The following is a 22,621-nucleotide window of genomic DNA, read 5'->3' as shown; positions in this document are numbered from 1 at the left end:
CAGTTCTCGTTTCAACTTCCTTCTCATCTCCGTTTGCCAGGTTTATCAGAAGAAAAAATAACATTCCTAAGAGTGCGTAAACACCGCCCAACACACGCTGACTCTCGCCACTACAGCAGAGGTAATCAAAAAGCTGGACGCCCCCTAGTGAGGCATTACAGGTTTGCGCAAATGAGAGAATTTATTTGTTTACATCATCCATCCCCCACCCAATATTTCCATTCCCCAACTAACCACTGGGTTGAGTTCAGAGGTCAAATTTGTTTTTTTCTTTTGTTAGGTACGTAACTTTTAAAACTTTATTATTTTTAGTACAAGTGCTAGACGTGACATACATTTTTGGCAATAACATCAGTAGTAAAATGTAAGCGAGAGATTCTTTACATTTTGCAAACAGTGGATCCATTCCCAATTTTAAATGCCGTCTTTACTTTCACAAAATCCCAAACACTTTCAGAATTTACTGCATTGTTTTCTCTATGTGTATTTTCTGTTACAGTTACATTTAGTTACTTTCTATTACTTTGTATCTTCAGTCATGAGTTTTCAGGATGTGCTAGAAACCGCATTGAACTCCAAGACCCAAAATGCACCAATGTGTTCTCGCGATAAGTGTTCGCTTCAGCCCCTGCGAAATAGAGGAGGAAACCCCTTCGATCTTCCTTTCTCAACATGGCCCCGAAGGCGAAGAAGGAAGGTGCGCTCATTTTCATGATTTTTTCTGTTTAAAATAATGTTATACTCTAAAATGACTCTCAATAATATACGCGAAGCTTACTAAAGTAGTTCGGGATGCATGTGTTTTGTTTGCTGGCTCTTAAATCTGCTGTAGTTCCAGTATTACTCCGTTAAGTTGAAACAGGTCCTCACTACACGCACACGTTAACAGCACGAAGCTGAAGTCTGCTTGTTGTTTAAGGTGAAACGGAAAATGTTAACAAGGGGATTTACTAAGATATGTATTAAACAGCTATTGTGTTATCAGCAGGTTTATATATATTTTCATCTGCTGACAAGTGCTTAAAAATATTTCAGGGCACCCAAATGATAGCAGTATTACCTAAAACTTAACCCGGGGCTAACGGCGTGTGGCTCAGTTTAGCAGCGTTAGAGTCGTTAAGACCAATGAAATTGCACCAGCATTTCAGTTAGTTAAATCTAGTTCTAATATTGGAAACTGGTCAGTTTTCATGATTTTATGTATCCGTGTTGGCTACAACTGGTCAATACCTCGAGTTTTATTTTCAAGACGTCTTTTAATAAAATTTATTTTAGAAATATTTTATTGAAGAAATTCAGATCGTGGTAACGTATCCACTTGTTTTTATAAATGTTTTTTGTTTAAGCTGTTCCATTATAAAACATACGTGTGTATATCTCCAACCAGACCTGTGTAGGGTATGATGTCCCAAATATAATTGACTTTTTTTCCTTTTTCTCCGATTTGTATGTATATTTGTGTGTGTGTGCATATATAATATACACAACACACACGCGTGTGAAAAAGAAGATTAATGTCTTCCAAAAACTATATGGGAAATGTAGTTTTCTTTTGTTTGAAATTACTGTCTTAATTGTAACTTACTGTTAATCCATTTATTTTTTCGCAGCTGTCCCAGCCAAGACCGAGGCCAAGTCTAAGGCGCTGAAGGCCAAGAAGGCTGTGTTGAAAGGTGTCCACAGCCAAAGAAAAAAGAAAGTCAGGACCAGCCCTACCTTCCGCAGGCCCAGGACTAGACACCTGAAGAGGCAGCCTAAGTACCCCAGGAAGAGTGCACCACGCAGGAACAAGTGAGTGTCCCACCATCTATCTTATTTCACAGTGGATACAAAAAATGTCCATTATTACCATTGTGTATGGTCCATGCTAGTTGTTTCTTGGATTGATCTGTTATATTGGCTAATTATAGCTAACCTTTTACGTTGAGGATGCAAATGATGGGAAATTGCGATCAAAGCATGATATCAAATGATTATAGTTTTTTAATACTGATGCATCCTAAAATCTGTTTACAAAATGTGCTCTTTGAAGTATGTAGAGAGCACTTGAAGTATGTAGAGAACATGTTTCTGCAAGTTTCCCAGGTTAATTTGTCATCATTATTATCTCCTGTTTCATTAGGTTGGACCACTATGCCATCATCAAGTTCCCCTTGACCACTGAGTCAGCCATGAAAAAGATTGAAGACAACAACACTCTGGTGTTCATTGTTGATGTCAAAGCCAACAAGCACCAGATTAAACATGCAGTCAAGAAACTGTACGACATCGATGTGGCTAAAGTAAACACACTGATCAGGTATTATAAGATATTTCTTGCCTTTAAATTTTTTGCGAACATAGACACAGTATGTTTTGCCTACCTGTATAATGATGTAACATCATTGCGAACTGATTTGTGATGTTCTCAAAGGAACCACTGATATATGGGGCACATTAACTATGGTTGTGTGACATATGAAGTGTAAGGGGAAAAAAATTAACTCGTCTGTGTTGTTTAGGCCTGATGGTGAAAAGAAGGCATATGTTCGTCTGGCACCTGATTATGACGCACTGGATGTTGCAAACAAGGTAATCGGTCTCAAGCAACTGTTTTTTGGGGATTGTAATCTTGTCAGCTTAATGAACAGTTCAATTTAATTCCTAATTGTGCTAGAAATTCAATTTCAAGAGCAGGAAAAACCTTAGTTATATTTATAAAACAAGGTTTTGTGGGCTTATTTTTAAATGACTATATTTAGACAAATAGCCCTTTTATTAACTTGAACTCTTTTGAACATTGTATTAAGCGCAAGTTGAATATAATATTGGACAAAAGAATAACTGAAAATGCAGACAGGCTACATCTTTACAAGTGTTTTGGGCATATGATGTAATTGTTTCTAGCTGAATGAATTTGATGCATTCAAAGGAACCACTGATGCTGAAGCATAATTCTACATTGCACTTTTTCACTTTAAGCCATGTTAAATATATTACCTTGTCTCTCTTGCAGATTGGCATCATCTAAACTGCTCTTGATGTGTACAGAAGAATAAATGTTTGTAAAAGTTTGTTGTGTGGGTTCATTTGTTCTTTTCTTACTTTAGAAGTACACCTTAATTTATATATTATGAATACAATTTAAATGTAGCAGACTTATCATTGTCATTATAAAATATTTAGTCTCGATCCTGTGTTCAAGACAGTATTAATGAAGTTGTCTAATTTTTGCTCTATATGATTGCAATTGCTGAAAGGTCATTGGAATACTGCTCAGCCAGTGAGAAGGGTATGGCCTAGCATCTCTGACGCAGGGTGCAATTAGCCGGTTTAGAATAATTAGTGTTTACATGTACTAGGGCTGTGCAATATCGTATAATGCATGGTAATATCGTCATAACCGTACCAACGATTAAAAAAAAAAGTCAATGTAATTGTGACCCGTTTACGTAATGTCATGCAGTTACCCGTAATATGGCTTACTTTCTTGAGTCATTTAAGCTAAGCAAAGTGAAGTACAGTGGAAAGTAGCTCTAAGGTAGATAAGTTTGCGCGGTTACAAAATCAGATGTACAATAAACCATGTTATGCTGTAAGAAATCATAGAAGCATATAACAAGGGCAAGCAGAAGCACCTGGTTGAGGATGAGGAAAATCAAAACTGCTGTTAGAATAGTTCAACAGCCAATGAGCTGTAATCCAAGCAGATAAATTCAGCATAGCAACTATTTTTATTTACTGTGAAGCTTTAAGGTTATTTTTTTTTGTATAATTATGTAATGCTACATTTTCTACCCTTTGTGTGGTAAATTTATATGCTACATTATTTTGATTAAAGAAAATCAATCTTGGTTTCATACAAAATATTGTGATATTAGGGCCTTATAATTATGCCTACTATACCTAGCATGTAAGTGAAACTGAATTTTTCGTTCAATTTTCCAGTGATGCACAAAAAGATGTATTTAAAAAAAGAGAGCTTAGGTTTCCTTTTTGAAAGGAAAATACCAGACTTCACGTGATATCTTATTGTGCATTTAGATTTATTGAAGCTATTTGCATATTACCATGTTTTATTTTTTTTACTTTTTCTTCTACTCTAATTATATATTGTGCTCTAGCATATGATTTAAAGGCTCATACACTGGATTTTTATTTGTTTTCCTCCTCCTCCTGCCATAAGGTCAAAATATATTTGACCTTTTTTTTTATATATATAAATATAATTAGAAGTTTAACTGAGCATCATGCATGTCAATACAGCATGAAAATGCCAATTGCTAGCTAATCAATATTTAGACTCTTTTTGGGTCGTAGACTTAGTGTTCAAAATTAACAAAAAATTAGCCCTTGCTGGGTCTTAAAAGATTTATTTTAGTACAAAGAAGGCAGACTTGTATAGTTGACAACATTTTGCTCTTACTCTTCATCAGATAATTGATTACACTTGTTAGAATCCTCCTTTGATTCTTTTGGTGCAGTTTAACTTCCCTTCCACAGGAGGCATCATATTACACATTCTTACAAAAACAAATGAAAGAAACATACACGTAAACTCTTATTGTAAAAATAATAATAATAAAGCCAGAAACACTTTACATTTATCCCAATGATTAGCCACAGTCTACATCCAACATTTTCAAAACAAAAGAAAATCTTGTTCAATTGTTACAAGACACAAACTTATTACAGAGTACCATAGACCAAACTTTGTTCTTTAAAATATCAACCCTTTAATCACTACCACAGTAATTGTGACCATAATCCTCAGTCAAACCTCCTGAAGTAAGTGTACTTTTTAGAGTTATAAGAGTGTGTAAGTAGATTTTGAAAACTATGAAACCAGTAAGTGACATGTCTGTTCCCTATTATGCTGTGTTTATTACATGCCAAAATTGGTCAAAGAACGGACAAACAAGTGGTAACATTCTTGTTGATGAATAAAATAATGAAGGAATACAGTGTTTATCACAGCTAACTTTTTGGGTCAGAAATGCCCTTATTGCCAGCTTACAGGTCGTCATTCCTTAGACCCCTTTTGATAAGTACTAAACATTTCATTCAGGAAACACCCCATAATACCTGCTGTTTTTAACATTCTGACAAATACTTTACTAAAAAATGTGCTTGTCGGTTGTTTTAATCTTGTGTCTAATCATTTATACATATAATACTAGTTCAAACCGAAGTTGCTTAAGTGTGTGGAAAATGAGTTACAAACCAGCAAGTCATTGCAACAAACAGGTGCATACAGAAGATGGATGGATGGAGAATCAACGTATTGATCCATTTATTTTTCATGCATTTCCTTTTTCAAAATAAAATGGACAAAATTAAAACACTAAAAGTTTCTTGAATCCGTTATTTTTCAGCATTCAATAGTTCTGAATGCATCCAGACTAAATGTCAACATCTAATATATTAAACATACATGTATATTACATTATATTGCCTGATAATTAACCCAAAGTCTGAAACTTATATTTTAACACTCTTCTGCATGCAGTAAACTATTTTAATGCTTGTGCCAGGTTGATTCTCTAGGTAGATTAAAATAACTGTCATTTATTATAAATAAAACTACTTTTAATGGTTTAAATGGTGAATTTCCCTTTTGCTATACCTAAATTTAGGATTAAATCATATTCTACCAATTACTATTCACAAATTGGTTCTCACTCTGAGCATCATAATGTTTGACATGTACAGTACCCTCAGATGTATAAAGTAATATTTTATTTCTTTTTTAAAAATTAAGGAAAAAGCACCATTGTCTTAATAATATTTTGTGTTGAAGTTTTTCCATCGCCAGTGTGGATCATGGTGAACAGGTGTCGCATTTGTTAACAGGAGTCCACTGTGATTTATACTGGTTGTATTCAAATATGGATTTCTAGTCCTTATGAATCTTATGAATGCCATTCTGATGGGTGCGTTTGGAGAAGAAGTCAGCTCGAAGAAGGCGGTAGAAATATATGAGAATCATGATGTTCATCATCATAAGACAGACTAGGAAAAACAGGGCATGGTCTAAATAAGTGTAGTTATAGATGATAAACCAGGTGAGGTAGAACTGAGACCCGAGACGGAAGCTGACATACGTTGAGACATTGACCATCTTGTTAATAGAGTAGATGAGAGAATCTTTGGCCGTTCCAGCTAATTTCAGCAGTAGTCTTAGATGAAGAAATACACTGTTTACCTCTACGAAGAGAGCTACCACAGCCCCTGCCACATAGTGTCGTGTAAACACAGCATATACGAAAGTTGAAATCACCTATGAAAGAAAGATTTTAAAAAAAAAATCCTCAGCAAGTTTTCTTAGGACGACTGTCCCAGAAATAAATAATGAGACGGGCATTTAAAAAAACAATCAACATTTTTGATTTAGAAAGTCTATATGGTAAAAAAGAAAGAAACATAGGAAATTTTGCAATCAGTACGAAAGTGAAGTTCAGTAATGTGTTCTACATTGACTGTTGACATGGGACGGGATAATTGATTGATGAGCCCCTGGGATGTGTGATAACCCTAAAAAGGCCACACATTTCCCACATTTCATTTCCCCCCCTGTAGTTTAATGTTTTATATGGCTTTGTGTACTGACTTTACAGTCTTTCTACATTAAATTTAAAAAGTCTATTTTGTCACTTGAACTTAAATGTGTACATTAATTAAGAGGGCTTTGCAAATTTAGGAGAATAACCATTAAATCATCTAAGCCATTACAGAGCAACCTAAGAGCATTAGTGACGTATATCACAACCTTTTACCTCGAGAAAATGGCAAATATGCATTTGAATAGTTTTATTACGCAAATTTTCTGTAAATTAAAGTATTATGATCAGTTTTGTTATTACTCAAAAAGCATGTTGTTGTTATTTAATGATAAATCACCTTTTGGTGATATGTTGTATACAGTGGGTGGATCTTCAACCAAGCACCCAAATGCAGCATAATCGGCTGGTCAAAACCGGAAGAGCATGCTCAATGTTAGCCTCAATGTTAACCCTCACCCTCATTTTTAAAATGAGAAAAATACATGTAGCAAACATATGAGTCCTTTGATATTTCCTCTTCATCTACAGGTTTAGGTAGTAGTGAAAAATGTTTTTATGTTTTAGAATAAAACTCTTAATTTTAAACATCATTGTAGTATTGAAGTACATGGCTGTTTAGTACCAAAGCACACAATGGATTGACTTGTGTTCTCTAGAATGTACTTAGAAAAAAAGGTCCTTGAGAAGTGATCTCGCAAGTGTAAATCTGTGATGCCAAAGTGAATGAGAATGATGGAATTTATATGTTGTTAAAGTCACAAACTGATGCATCTTCATAATTTTGGGTCGATTGAGAACAACATCCGAGTGCTATAATCATTCTTGGCATTTGTGTTCTTGAGTACTGGAATGAAACTTCGGCAGTGGGAGATGACATCAAGCAAGAACATGAGAAAATAATACAGAATGCAAAACGAGAAACCATGTTACAGAATCTTGCCCCAGTCTTCCTGTCTGAGCTACAAACTGAAACATGTCCTGCCATAAGGAGCATATTACCCTAGACCAAATAGGAGCAGGCATTTCAGTCAAATCTAGTAATACCCCCCCCCCCTCCCGCTAATGATTAGCGAAATATTCAACAACACACCCCTTTCCTCCATCCTAAAGCTAACTGGCTAACTGCCACTTGGACTTAGCATTATGCTAACTAGGTTTCTGTTCTGCTTCACTTAACAGAATAAAACCTGTGTTTACTCTGCCTTCGGTTGGAGTTCTGACATATTTTTAGTTTTAGTTCAGTCATGAGAACATGCAAATTCTCTGATCAATTCCCTGATCAACTTTCTTGATAACTAAATGGCTTTGCCCATACCTATAACTAAGCAGAATCTCAATATTTTAGTGTTGTAGAAATCAAGTCCTACTATAGTGTTCCACACAGCCTAGATATAATTCTATTAACAAGTCTGGCAGATTGGACTGGATGAATTATTTACCAAAACATGATGAAGCAGAAACTCCCATGATTCCCTGGCATAGCCACTGAAGATGATGTCTCCAGCATCATGAATGAAGTAGCCTGGTAAAGAAAGTTCAGAGTCAATTCTCAACTGACTTGTAGTCAATTTACAACTGACCTGTAGACTATTTTTACAAAGCAAAACCACACTTTTGAACCATGTGTGTGGATCACTGAAATTAGGTTAACTTTTACAAAACTTTTAAGTAATATCTTTAGCTGCCTTCATGTATTATACCATTAATTATGTAGATTTTGACAGTTCCAAAATGCTAGTGTGCCAATACATACTCAAGATTTCATCTAAAACCAAGAGTATTAATTGTCCCCCTTTGCCCCAATAACACTCTCCAATAATGTCTACTTTTCTGGGAAAGCTTTACAAGACCAATTAGATCATTGCTGTGAGGATTAAACCTTAGTGCATTATTCAACTCCAAAAGCATCAATGAGGTCATGTATTTATATTCACTGGTGAGCTTTGGATCACAGTCGAACTGGATCTCAAGGTGTTAGACAGAGTCAAGATTTTTCTATTTAGATAATACAACTACTCTTGTGTCTACATGAGTTTCCTGTGTGTGCCGCATGCACTTTACTCCCACAATTTAAAAAGTGTGTTGGTAGGTGGATTGGCTGTTCGAGTTGAGTGACTGAGTGGATGTGTGAAGATGGACTCGCACCCTGTCCAGGGTGTGTTCTTTTCCTCCACCGATGATTCCAAGTAGCCTTTAGACCTACTGCGAACCATGAGGCAGAGATGCATTTTGCTAGAGAGATTTGTCAAAATAATCAAAAGAGATTGTCCAATGTTTTAAACAATGTATATATAATATGCTTACAAAGAAAGGGGTCCTGACCCTATTATCAGGAGATTGTGAGTATGATCTCTTCTGATGCCTCAGCCACCTGAGGCCAGGAGACATAAAAAGCACATATTTGCACAATTGGTACTGTGTGACAATGGGGAAACTCACTGCAGAGTGCATTTGGAGATGACTAATAATCTAAAAACCTTTTGGAATATAATAAATAAGATTTCTTTTAAAGTGTTCAATATCAGGTTTATTATCTGTCATAAATATAAACCCAATGTTCAGTTTGATGCTATTTTTTTATTTAAATGAAGACTATCTAAGATTCTGGTTTTTGCTTCCTCCCCAGTGTTATTATGCTTTACAGCACTGTACTGAAATGAATGGGGAGGGGGAGGGAGGGGGTTGTTTTCCAGTCCTCCTCCATAAGTTACATACTGCAGTTTCTGCATTTTTGAGCCCAGAGTTGCAATGAAAAAGGCTATATTCTCCCTATTACCACTCAGTAGAGCTGTATTTTGAAGGTTAACGATGGTCCAAAACCACTTTTCTGTGTAAGGTATTGCCTTGGTAACAATAAGCAAACAGTTACCAAGTTCTTAATCAGCACCCCTATCTAGACATGAAAGCTAGTAGAAATAGCTGAGGTGAAATATTCAACTTCAGTAGGAATAGACTGGTTCAACTTTTTGAAAAACAAAATGATTGTTATATTTTCAGAATGCAAATGAATGAATGTAAAGCTTTTCCTATGCAGCAGTGCTGTACCACTCCAAGTTTCATTGATTTTTAGGATTAGTTAAATAATGAGAGAGGACAACACGACTGACCTGTTGAGACAATGACAAGCAGATATGAAAGTGGAGAGAAGGATGAATGCATCTCACGAATCATCACTGGATTCTGAAATGCACTGAGACCAGAAGGAAGAACAAGTAATTTACAAGATGATTAATACTATTCATTCATTCATTCATTGTCTGTAACTGCTTATCCAGTTCCGGAGCCTACCCAGAATCATTGGGCACAAAGCAGGAACACACTCTGGAATGGGGCACCTGTCCTTCACAAGGTGCAATTAATACTAAACACTTAAAAATACACAATTATAAGGGAAAAAAACTGAAAATGAAACATAGGATGTGCCTGATCCTTATATGTACACCATTCCAAATTCCTACTGGAAAGGCTTTAGATTAGATGTTGGAACATCATGCATGGCCTGACTACATTCCTTCACAAGAGCATGACTGAGATCAAGTACAGATGCTGGATGCTTAGATTTGAATCACAAAATCCACTCAAAATCACTGGATGGAGTTCCACTGGGTATTTTACATTGCTCTGGCCAACACTTGGCATTAGCCTTGAGGACATTATGCTAATGTGGAGCTGGTGTAGAGCAACTTATATTATTGATAAATGTTTCATGGAGATTATACATGCTGTATATGCACAACTGAACACCAGAAATGACTGAATTAACTAGTTCTATGTCTCTAAAGTTTCTAAGAAAACACTGCAGTGTTTCTTTCTCATCAGATATTCCTCATAACAAAACGCATGTATCTGGCTCATGCCTGTCTGACAAGTTTTTCTTGTCCTTGTAATTGTTTGAATCTTTATCTTTATAGTATAAGCAAGACACAGACAGTTCAAGACCCATCATTATTTAGCATTCAACATGTAGGACCTTCACTGTTCACTTACTCAGAAGCTGAATATTAATGCATGGAACCAGTTCTTCAGTGTTTATGCAACTTTTCTAGTTTATAACAATCAAATGTGAACAGAACAGAACAGAAATCTGTGCATGACTCAGGCACTGCAGCTTCACCTTTCCAACACAAATGATTGTTAGGGGTCAAAAAGACAACAGTTAATTAAACTTTTAAACTCTAAGGACCTGACGTACCCTTACTGTAAACCAAAATGCTGAAATCTAGGACTCAGTAATTGGACTGAGTAAACAGAATGAAAACACATACTAGAGTGAACATATCAAGTATGTTCAAGAATGCCTTTTGAGTGTATAAACACATATTATTTTCTTGTTTTTAAGGATTATTTACAGTTATATTTATGTGTATTTTAAATGGTAAAATGACACCAACTTAATTTTTCTGTGACATACATGTTTCACACTGAAAATATTTGTGTTGCCTTCCTATGACTTTAATTTGATAATCTTAAAACAATTCAATGTAATTTACTGCTGACTCACACCTTGTTTGACTTACAAAACTGAAATTCTGTCAACATTAACTGTGGTTGCATTTCATTCTGAGACATTTTCTCAGTCTTAAAAAAAATGATATACTTAATATGGTTTTATTGGTTTGTTCTTTGAGGAGTGTTCACAGAATGTAAAAGACATGAAGTGGTTTCAAGATACAAATACAAATATATAATTATTTTTCTTTTTGATGATTTTTGGTGAAGATACTGAATATCCTTACGATGAATTATTAGCAAATAGTTTTAGGGGTTAATAACAAGCTAAATGTCACTCACCAGAAGATGGCCCAGGTGCCGGACAACAGGGAGTGAACAAGGGACACTGAGAGGTTGGTCCATTTCCAGCTCCTCCAGGGCTCAGATTCTACTCTGATGGGTCTAGGCAGTGTCTGTAGCAGTGTGTGTATCAGTCTGAAGAGCAGAGAGCTGCACAAAATTCCCACAGCTGGCCACTGCTGGACCTCACTCAACCAACCATCCATTCCTGCCCTATTTCTCTCTCTCTCTCTCTCTCTCTCTCTCTCTCTCTCTCTCTCTCTCTCTCTCTCTCTCTCTCTCTCTCTCTCTCTCTCTCTCACATACACTCTCTTTCTTGTTACTAATTCCTTTCTTTTCTTGTCAGACGGATGGAGCAGATATTTGTGTTTCTCTTACTGAATCAGTTCATTAGAAGTTTCTGGAAGAATCTGAAATTCCTCTTAACCTGAGCTGAGTCCTCTACCAGCACAAGTGTCTGTCCCTGCCCCTATCTCTCTTTCTGTCTGTCTCTCTCTCTCCCTCCCTCCCACGTGCAGGAGCTCCAACACTTGGGTGTGGTGTTCCTCACAATACCTGTTTGCTGAGCTGTGACTGGCTGAAGAAGGTGAAAAGGCTTGTGGGAGAAAATGTTGCTCTGTCACAGAATCAAGTACTATGTTATGTTTGAATAAGGAGAGTGACACAGTGAACAGTTTAACCCCTAACAATCAGCAGTCACCGATCTATGAGCCTTAAAAAACTAGTTTCAAATTATCACCACTGTCATAACAAAATTGTCTGCCCCCAGAATGTTAGCTTTACAGGAAAGAAACTTAACCTTAAGCCTTAATGTCTTAAATTTGTGATTTTTTTTATACTAAGGCTTTTTATAATGTTGATTACATGAAAAACAATACAGTCTGCTATTATTAATTTCTTGGAATGCAGGCTTGGAGACAGAAATAATTGGATATTGCTTATTGCACAATTTACAATGAACAATCACTGGATTAGGATTATGAACACCTACATTGTGTTACTCATTGTCCATTTTAATAGCTCCACTGACCATAAAGAATTTGTTTATACTTCTACAATTACAGACTCTAGTCCATCTGCTTCTGCATACTTTCTTATCCCCATTTCACCCTGCTCTTCAGTGCAGGAGCCCCACAGGACCACCACAGAGCAAGTATGACTTGGGTGGGTAATCATTCTCTGTGCTGCAGTAACACTGACGTACAAACCGGATTCCAAAAAAGTTGGGACACTAAACAAATTGTAAATAAAAACTAAATGCAATGATGTGGAGATGGCAAATGTCAATATTTTATTCATAATAGAACATAGATGACAGATCAAAAGTTTAATCTGAGTAAATGTAACATTTTAAAGGAAAAATATGTTGATTCAAAATTTCACAGTGTCAACAAATCCCAAAAAAGTTGGGACAAGTAGCAATAAGTGGCTGAAAAAAGGAAACTGAGCATATAACGAACAGCTGGAAGACCAATTAACACTAATTAGGTCAATTGACAACATGACTGGGTATAAAAAGAGCTTCTCAGAGTGTCAGTGTCTCTCTGAAGCCAAGATGGTAAGAGGATCACCAATTCCACCATTGTTGCGCAGAAAGATAGTGCAGCAATACCAGAATGGTGTTAACCAGCGTAAAATAGTAAAGACTTTTAAGTTATCATCATCAACCGTGCATAATATCATCAAAAGATGCAGAGAATCTGGAACAGTTGCTGTGCGTAAGGGTCAAGGCCGTAAAACTCTACTGGATGCTCGTGATCTCTGGGCCCTTAAATGTCACTGCACCTCAAACAGGAATGCCACTGTCAAGGAAATAACAGAATGGGCTCAGGAATACTTCCAGAAAGCATTGTCAGTGAACACAATCCACCGTGCCATCCGCCGTTGCCAGCTGAAACTCTACAGTGCAAAGAGGAAGCCATTTCTAAGCAAGCTCCACAAGCTCAGACGTTTGCACTGGGCCAGGGGTCTTTTAAAATGGAGTGTGGCAAAATGGAAGACTGTTCTGTGGTCAGATGAGTCATGATTTGAAGTTCTTTATGGAACACCGGGACGCCATGTCATCCGGACCAGAGAGGACAAGGATAACCCAAGTTGTTATCAATGCTCTGTTCAGAAACCTGCATCACTGATGGTATGGGGTTGCATGAGTTCTTGTGGCATGGGCAGCTTGCGTGTCTGGAAAGGCACCATTAATGCAGAGAACTATGTTCAGGTTCTAGAACAACATATGCTCCCATCTAGACGTCATCTCTTTCAGGGAAGACCCTGTATTTTTCAACAAGATAATGCCAGACCACATTCTGCAGCAATCACAACATCATGGCTACGTAGGAGAAGGATCCGGGTACTGAAATGGCCAGCCTGCAGTCGAGATCTTTCACCTATTGAGAACATTTGGTGCATCATAAAGAGGAAGGTGCGACAAAGGCCCAAGACGATTGAACAGTTAGAGGCCTGTATTAGACATGAATGGAAGAGCATTCCTATTTCTAAACTTGAGAAACTGGTCTCCTCTGTCTCCAGACATCTTTTGAGTGTTGTAAGAAGAAGGGGGGTGCCACAAAGTGGTAAAAAATGGCCTTGTCCCAACTTTTTTGGGATTTATTTATGCCATGAAATTTTGAAACAACATATTTTTCCCTTAAAATGACACATTCTCTCAGTTTAAACTTTTGATCTGTGATTTGTGTTCTATTCTGAATAAAATATTAGATGTTGGCACCTCCACATTATTGCATTCAGTTTTTATTCACAATTTGTTTAGTGTCCCAAATTATTTGAAATCCAGTTTGTACAACTGGATCAGACATACAAGGCTGCTGGAGTTTTAAAAACACTGTGTCCACTCACTGTCCACTCTGCTAGACACACATAACTCGTTGATCCTACTCAGAGACAAACGCTCATCTGTTACTCCACGGTTTGTGTGGTTGGTCCTCTAGTCCTTCATCATCAGTGGACACAGGATGCTTTTGGCTGGATATTTTTTTAGTTGGTGGACTATTCTTACTACAGCAGTAACACTGAAGGCAACCCTGCTGTGCCTAATAATTTCATACCAACACAAAAAACATCAACACATCACCATCACATCAGTGTTACTGCAGCCCTGAGAATAACCCACCACCCAAATCTTACCTGGTCTGTGATGGTCTTGTGTGGGTCATGGCCATTGAAGAGCAAGGTGAAATGGGGATAAGAAAGTATGCAGAGAAACAGACGGACTAAATCTGTTACTGTAGGACTACAAAGTTCTCCTGTGTGGTCAGTGAAGCTGATCAAATTAGCAATGAGTGTGTAGTAGATACAGAGTGTTCTGAATACATTGATTGTTCAATAGATAGTAAAATGTAAAGAAAAATATGATATATCAAATATTTAACCCCCGTTTCTAGAAAGGTTGGGACATTCTGCAAGATGTAAATAAAAACAGAATTAAATGATATGCAAATAATTTAATTTTAATTGTAACTGTACAATTAAATTAAAGACTACATTTCAGGTGTTGATTTTTTTCCGCAAAATATAAGCACAATAAGAACAATAAACTCAACATTTGAAATGGTAGACTTTGTACTCTTGTCTATTAAGGACTGGGTTTTGATGATTTGCACATAATTGTATTCTGTTTTTATTTACATTTTAAAAGTATCTCTTAGTTTCCTGTTACTTTTATTTACCAAATTTGACTAAGACAATTTTTTGGTAAGATTACATGGTGAATGGGTCAAACATTTGCCTGGAAAAAAATAATTCTGGAAAATAGCATTTTCTCCTGTCACAACTTTAGACCCAACAGCATCAGTGACCAAATGAATAGACAGAATGTGAGCATACTCTAGGGTCTGAATGATTTTTAAAGGCTCCATTGCTGTTGGAACCTTGAATCTCCATAGAGTCCATTTTTATCATATTTTTATAGGTGTTCCTAAGTAGCTACTATGGTATTGAATAAGATGTTTCATTGTCATTGTGGTTGCTATGGTACTTCTAGTGGTTGTTAACATGTTCCACGCAGTTGCTAGGTTAGTTGTTATGGGGTTTTAAGTGGTTACTAAACTGTCTCATTGCTATTGTGTTCCTAGGTAGTTGATATGATGCCAAGTGTTGCCATGTGTTTTTTGTGGTACCCAATGTGGTTGCTTGGGTGTAATCATAAAATATCAGAAGAGTGCACAAAATTGTGCACCCCATTAGGTCCTATGAGAAAAGTCATATACAACAATAAGGCTGTGCGGATTGCTTTGTGCAATGTGCAGCTCATAATAAATGATCAATAAACCTAGGGTTCAAAAGGTTAATTTTTAATAGCAAAATTTTGCAAAAAGGGTTTCTCTCTCTCTCTCTCTCTCTCTCTCCCTCTCTCTCTCTCCCCTCCCTCCCTCACTCTGTACCTCCCTCTCTACCTCCTGCTAATAAAAGGATAACAGGTACACTTCTGAGTTGAATAGCAGAATTGGCTTTTGCTTTTCGCTGCTGTCATGAGTTCCTCTGTTTTCTTCTGCCTTCTCTTTGCACCATTCCTCTGCTCTGGTAAAACCTTTCAAAGTTATTAGTTCTTTTTTTTAATAATCAACAAATTGTCAGTTATATTGAATATTTAGTGAATGGCTTATATTACTTATTTAAAAAAATCCCATGAATTTATGTTGAGCAATTTTGTATATTAACCTTCATACTGATGTTATGATTAACGGATTACAAACTAATTTCAACAATACAAATCTCTGAAGTAATTCTGAAATTTCTAAATTTCTAAATGAATTTTACTATGTTCATGATGAGCTACATGCAAACAAAAATGCCAGATGAAATATCTGATATTCTGACGTGTTCTTGAATGTGTTCTTATGTAAGACCTTAAAGTCTATTGACGTCAGAAACTCAATTGTCTGTGTGAAAAATGTTTTATAAATGACTCCATTGTGAGACGTAATGATCACCTCTGGATTGTTGTGAATGTGTTCAATTACCTGTTAATACCTGATAGCCATTATTTTCCCTTGATTTGGTTTGCTTATACAATAGAATAAGACGTAATACTGTACAGTGGTTCTGTTTTGCTAGGGGTATTGTATGTACATTGTATTGTAGTGTGTTGTACAAGGAGTATTATTGTCCAACCTCAAAGTTCTGTCTTAATGACCCAAGATCAGACTGAATCTAAAAAATGCCAACAGAGACCTTTTATTAAATGCAGAAATTATATCTGCCAGCTGCTGTTTATTGTGTTCTAAATTCATGATGGAGTTGAAATGGTCCAAAATGACTTGGCCTAATCAACAGCTAAAATAACTTCCGTTCAAAATTATATATTTTTATTCCTCTACTGTTAAATGATTTTTGGACAGATGAGTTTTTCTTACAGAAACAATTTCAGTGGTTGGTCAGAGAACCAGTCATCTTCATATGTGTTATTATAGGGTATAACAGAAAGATACACTATAACTTCATCAATTCTGGTGTGTTAAAAAACTGGCTAAAAGTACACTCTGTATTATTAGAGCATGGCTTAAAGTTCAGTTAATGACCATCACTAAGGTGACTGTCTTTAACCCTTGTCACAGGACCTAGAGAGAGAGAGAGAGAGAGAGAGAGAGAGAGAGAGAGAGAGAGAGAGAGAGAGAGAGAGAGAGAGAGAGAGAGAGAATAAAATAAGGGAGTGTGAAGACAAAGGGGGAGAGAGGGAAAATGAAAAAGAGTTGAAGAGATGAAAAGAAAGAAAGAAAGAAAGAAAGAAAGAAAGAAAAAGAAAGAAAGAATAGACAATGTGAGAGAAAAGAAAGTGATTGTAAGAGGTATGAGAATGAAATATAGGAAAGAAACAAAGTTTCTTTGTATAATGACAAAAAAGAGATTACACAAATAAAAAAGACTAAAAGAAGAGAGATTGAAAAAGAGACACTGAAAAGAGAGAGGCAGAGGGTCAGTGCAGCTTTGTTTTTGTAGTGTTCCTCATGTTCGAGTCATCACTTTGTGTCTCTGTTCCAGCTCAGTGGTGCTATCAGGGTCAGTTCTCATGTGAGGATAAATGCAGAGGTAAGCTGAATCAACATTTCAACACTTAGCCCTTAATGTGTTTTTGGTAATGTATTACAGTCTGTTATGTTCATGAAATCGTTTGAAATGTGTTACTATCTATTTAAGTCCCCAGTGAGTGGTTCAGAGATTCCCCCGAGTGTGGTGGGCAAAACCAGTCACCCATTAACATTGTCACTCGAAACGTCCAGTATGATCCCAGCCTGACACCCATCATCTTCCATGGATACACAGATGCCATGCATATCACTGTGGTGAACCTTGGATACACAGGTAACATCACTTTATATCTTCTAAATTAACCCCAGTGCATCTCTTTAACCTTCAGGTTTATTAATCAGTAAATTATTAGTTAATTACTGTGAAAGTGATAAATAATTGGAATGCAGTAGTTTTAATTGCTATCTACAAATAAAATATTTTCTGTTATATAATTATATAATTATCATCCTTTGAAACACTAGCTGTAGTGAGAAGCAGGAATATATATATATATATATATATATATATATATATATATATATACACATATGTGACGTGTCAAGTTTTATTTTCTCTCAGCTGTCTTTTATCTCCCGCCGTCTGTCCGGATCCATGGTGGAGGGCTGCCGGAGACATACAAGGCTGTTCAGTTCCACTTGCACTGGGGTTCAGAGAATGGGCCAGGCTCAGAACACACAGTTGATGGAGAGCAGTACCCTATGGAGGTGACTTACAAGTTAATTTATAAAACAACAGTTGTTAAACAAAAATGCACTAAAGAATTAATGGATATATTCATATGCAAATGTCTGAATTCTCCTGATCAAGAGACACATTATGTAGGTAGGAGAAATTAATTTAACTTCTGCATATATTTTCCTCCAGGATGTTTGGGAAAATACACTGCCATTTCCCATTACAAAACACTACAAATTAGCAGCAGTATGCATGTAAATGTACTTTAAATATTTTTAGAAGTTTGTTACATGACGTGATTTGAAACAACAATAAATAATTTAGCTTTTTGTCCTATTATGATCAATAAAAATTCAATTAGTTACTCTGTTGAAGCATTTCACATATTTTCTCGTAGAAAAATAAAATAAAATTAAAATTTGACCACGGACACCCAAACTTTTGTATTAAAGTGTAACTGAAAATACAGTACATTATGTCAGTATACAGGAAAATCAAATAAAGACATATGTTTTAAAATGATAAGACTAAATACTGACTATATTAACTGCACATACACAATTCCCTGTCCAGCATTTTCAACTTTAAGAATTTGAGTATTGATTGTTTGTTTATTTCTTTGCCATTTATTTCTCAAAGGTCCACATTGTTCACATAAAAGAGCGTTACAATACCCTTAAAGAAGCTATGAATGATCCAATGGGAGTAGCAGCTCTTGGATTCTTCTTTGAGGTAAGTAGCTGAAGGAACATTTGTGTTTGTTAGTGTTGTTATGTGACAGAGTAAGTTTGGGACAACTGAAGTTCTCAATTCTGAAAGTGTTCCTTTATTCTCAAGACCTTTATGCCTTAAAAGTATATTTCAAATATATTCTGTCAGAAGCCAAACAATCGAACTAATCTGGAAAAGTCTGATTTTGATAACACATAGCTTGAAGCAATTATTAATTTATTTTTGGTTTTCCGATTAAGTGATGACGTTTCAGCTGGTTTATTATGGAGCTATATTAGGGTCAAAAGTTTTGTTCATTTGAAAAAAATCTGAAACTGAATGTTCAAATCCTGAGATCAATTAAATTAAAAATAAATGTAGGATGTTTTTTTTCAGTTTAATTAAATCTAGAATTTAGATTCAATTATTATTATTATTATTATTATTTTGCATAAATAATTTTTTAAAAATATTCACTTTCCTAAATATTTTGATATTTGAAGTCTTATATTTTTCAATTGCAGATTTTATGTTTTCAGATTCAAATCTTAATTTTTTTAGTTTCATATCTTTTTTTCGGTCACAGATCTTATTTACACTTTAAGATCCTTTTTTTTACCTTTTTGATCCTGCGACCACAGGCTTTTAATGGACTCCCCTGACTCTCCTTTCTCTTCTCTCCTCTCCAAACTTTAATCTATAAATGAAAGTCTTGTAGTATGTAAAGAATAAATATCTGTATTTTTCCGTCTTGGTTTGACATCATTACGTCCAATAATTTCAGAGTTTAATTAATTTATTTGGCTATTAAAATCATTATACAATAAATAACTTACATTCTCCTAACTAAGTATTGTAGTATATAATGTATACATTTCTATATATTTCTTACTTGGTTTGACATCTTAAATATTAATGTCATTATAAAATAAATTACTTCATTATTAACCTTAATAACTTTATTATGTAATGAATAAATATCTGTAAATTTCACAGTTGGTGTGACATCAAGACAATCAATTCCAATAAGCAGAAATATTAATAAAAAAAAAATCACTTAAGGTGCTCGTTTAAAAGAAGTCTAAATCTAAGTCTTACAGTAAGGGTACTCAAGTACTTAGCTAGAGGTTTAATGGAATTGAAATATGAAATCATTATAATTATATCATTTATGAAAAAATACAATGTAAAAATCTTCAGAATATTTCTATAAACTTAACCAGTAACAAGAAACATATTGCTGGATTAAAATGAGTTACATTGTAGTATGAATGTAAGGCCTTATTTCTTAATGCTTCTCAACCACATGCGGCTCATTGATGGTGGCATGGTGATCTCATTCCTTCCTGCAGGTGTCTCCAGTGGAAAATCATAAATTCAATAAAGTAATTGAAGCTTTAGGAAGAGTTCGGTACAATGGTAAGTTCCTTTATGTATAATGATAAATGTATTTGTTCCACATAATGATAAACATACTGTTCTTTGCAATATAGAAAACAAAATGCACCTGAAATAAATATAATTTAAAAATAATAAATAATGTATAAATCATAAATATATCCCTGGACAGGCTGTTTAATGCTTTATTATGTGTGGGGCACCACTGGTAACATCCCTTTTAATGAAAAACTGTGTGTGGTCACAGATATCTAGTGTGAGAAACAGACCCTAACATTATGTGGCCATAAGGTGTGGCATTGAAATAATTAAGTCATGGCCACATTTTAGGCATGGGAGTGACTTACAAACCTCACTTCCAGAGAAGCTGGGGTATTTTTAAAAATGCAATTATAACAAAAATGTGTGATTTTAATTCTATTCACAAAATATATTCAAAACACAAAAAATAGATTTCCAATGTGTTCTCTGACCAACTTTGTTGTAAATAGACATTAAACTGTATGGAAATGTAAAAATATTTTTGCAGAGAGCTATGGGAGCTCTAGTGTTATGATCAATCTCACTTACCCATTCAGATTTTACCCCCTGGTATTTTGGGTCCCAGGGGGGCTGAAATCAGAATGGGTAGGGGAGACTGGGCTCTGTCACTGTGCCATGTTTCTCCTGACTCAAAACAAACACGTTATATGCTAGGCCAGCAGAGCTGTGATTGGAAAACTGTCCCTAACTTTGGTTGACGCTGTCACTTGCGTGAGGTTTTTAAACTCTAGTAATTATTAACATTAAAATTGTATCACTAAGCATGAGACCGGTACATTTTTCATGTCTATTTGTAAATATATATAAAAAATATTAACTGATACCTGCAGAAACGTTGGGACAGGGGCAAAATAAGAGTGAAATTGATATAGAAAATTCATGTTACACTGTTCTGAAACATTATTCTGAATATAAAAGGTATAAAATTAGCGTTCACCAAAAGTCTTTGCAAGCAAATATATTTTGTTGTTTATCACTTTATGATCCATCTTTTAGCTTGCTTTCATGAAAAATGTATGTCTTGTTCCCATGCTAATGATATAAGGGATCATCCAGACTGTTATAAGTAGTAGGTGCAAATGCCAACATCTCTGACAGTATATGTGGGTGGATCAGTTACTAAGGCATGGGTACTGCCTATGTGAGATATTACCTAACTGCCTATGTGAGATATGGAGGTAAAAATATATTAGTGGCGTAGTCACATAGCTCCAGAGACCTATGTGTCTGTGTCTGTGAGGAATTTGGTGTGTTCTCCCCGTTTCCGTGTGGGTTTCCTCTGGGTATGTGTGTGTGTGCGTTTCACCCTGTGAGACACAGGCATCCCTCCAGGGTGTGTTCCTGCCTTGTGCTCAATAACTCCGCGGACCCACCTCGTCCTTGAATAGGATAAGTGGTTACAGACAATGAATGAATGAATGCTGCCATCAAGATGTTGCCTTTTCCTGGGAAATCCATGGTTATTTCAGCAAATTACAACAAAGAGTACATCTGTCAAATCTCATGGCCTGCAGTCCAGATCAATCTCCTGTGGCACATCATGAAGAGGAGAATTAAGCAATCGGCCACAGACTGCTGAGCATCAGATGTTTATGGGCAAAAATACCATTTATACAACAACAAATATATTACTTATTTTCCAATGTATTTTCCAGTGTAATTATGAGGACTTACCAATTGACAAGCAACAACTCTCCTCAGTAAGTTCTAAAATTTCAGTAATTTAATCCATCATCAATGTCTTCATAGGGAACAGAACTGTAATCACAGGATTCCAGCTAACAAACATGTTGACCTTGTTGGAGAACTTTTCCAGTTATTACCGTTATGCAGGATCTCTGACCACACCAAACTGTAATGAGGCCATTATCTGGACCCTTTTCCAAAGGCCAATCCCCGTCAGCCAACAACAGGTATACTGAATATTTTTTTCTATATTTTTTCATTATAGACTAAATAATTAAATAAATTACTGACTACAAGACTATTACCTGAGTAATATTGTAATTTACTAAAAAATCAGGATTTCAGAAATACCACTCAAATTCATTCATTTCCATTCCTATCCTTTTATCTACTCCACAGCTGGCCCTGATAACCAGTAAGATGTTGTTCTCAACTGGAAAACCCATGATTGACACCTTCCGTCCAGTGCAGAATTTAAATGAGCGTATTGTCTACACGTCAATGGCATATCCCTCTGCGTTATCAAGTCCAACCACCCTGTTGTTTTGCTTCCTCTTTATATTTGGACTGCTGTGAAAAATGCATGGATTAATGATGTATTATGTTTACATGCTTACAGAATCTTTTGCTTGTTACATTCATAGGTACATGAACTGAAGAATTTATTATTTTTTATATATTCTTTAGAGCGTTAATATTTTTACTTCTATAAAATTATATTTAGCAGTAAA

General features: G+C 35.6%; 3 protein-coding genes and 1 non-coding gene across 4 annotated transcripts; 3 read left to right on the top strand and 1 right to left on the bottom strand.

Annotated features, from left to right (window-relative positions):
- The first annotated feature begins 589 nt into the window (after nucleotides 1–589).
- On the top strand, nucleotides 590–3,053 carry rpl23a (ribosomal protein L23a). The gene is made up of 5 exons (XM_066646594.1): nucleotides 590–697; nucleotides 1,611–1,791; nucleotides 2,123–2,299; nucleotides 2,502–2,571; nucleotides 2,996–3,053. Exons 1-5 carry the CDS (start codon nucleotides 673–675, stop codon nucleotides 3,008–3,010), a joined length of 468 nt encoding a protein of 155 aa, XP_066502691.1. The 5' UTR covers nucleotides 590–672; the 3' UTR covers nucleotides 3,011–3,053.
- On the top strand, nucleotides 1,929–1,999 carry LOC136669007 (small nucleolar RNA Z17). The gene has a single exon (XR_010795581.1). It is a non-coding gene; the product is annotated as a small nucleolar RNA Z17 (small nucleolar RNA).
- A 1,082-nt stretch (nucleotides 3,054–4,135) lies between the features above and the next one.
- Nucleotides 4,136–11,749, bottom strand: tlcd1 (TLC domain containing 1). Its single transcript, XM_066646593.1, has 4 exons — nucleotides 11,334–11,749; nucleotides 9,650–9,732; nucleotides 7,982–8,064; nucleotides 4,136–6,259 (listed from the first exon to the last, which is right to left on the bottom strand). Exons 1-4 carry the CDS (start codon nucleotides 11,537–11,539, stop codon nucleotides 5,876–5,878), a joined length of 756 nt encoding a protein of 251 aa, XP_066502690.1. The 5' UTR covers nucleotides 11,540–11,749; the 3' UTR covers nucleotides 4,136–5,875.
- A 4,068-nt stretch (nucleotides 11,750–15,817) lies between these two features.
- Nucleotides 15,818–22,578, top strand: ca4c (carbonic anhydrase IV c). The gene is made up of 8 exons (XM_066646665.1): nucleotides 15,818–15,869; nucleotides 17,328–17,375; nucleotides 17,484–17,648; nucleotides 17,937–18,082; nucleotides 18,693–18,785; nucleotides 20,117–20,183; nucleotides 21,954–22,117; nucleotides 22,290–22,578. Exons 1-8 carry the CDS (start codon nucleotides 15,818–15,820, stop codon nucleotides 22,464–22,466), a joined length of 912 nt encoding a protein of 303 aa, XP_066502762.1. The 3' UTR covers nucleotides 22,467–22,578.
- Nucleotides 22,579–22,621: the final 43 nt, after the last annotated feature.

This window comes from Hoplias malabaricus, chromosome 15 (genome assembly GCF_029633855.1).
Source record: "Hoplias malabaricus isolate fHopMal1 chromosome 15, fHopMal1.hap1, whole genome shotgun sequence".
NCBI classification, from domain to species: Eukaryota; Metazoa; Chordata; class Actinopteri; order Characiformes; family Erythrinidae; genus Hoplias; species Hoplias malabaricus.
Note: the sequence above shows the minus strand (reverse complement) of the source record. Positions and strands in the feature narration are given on the sequence as shown.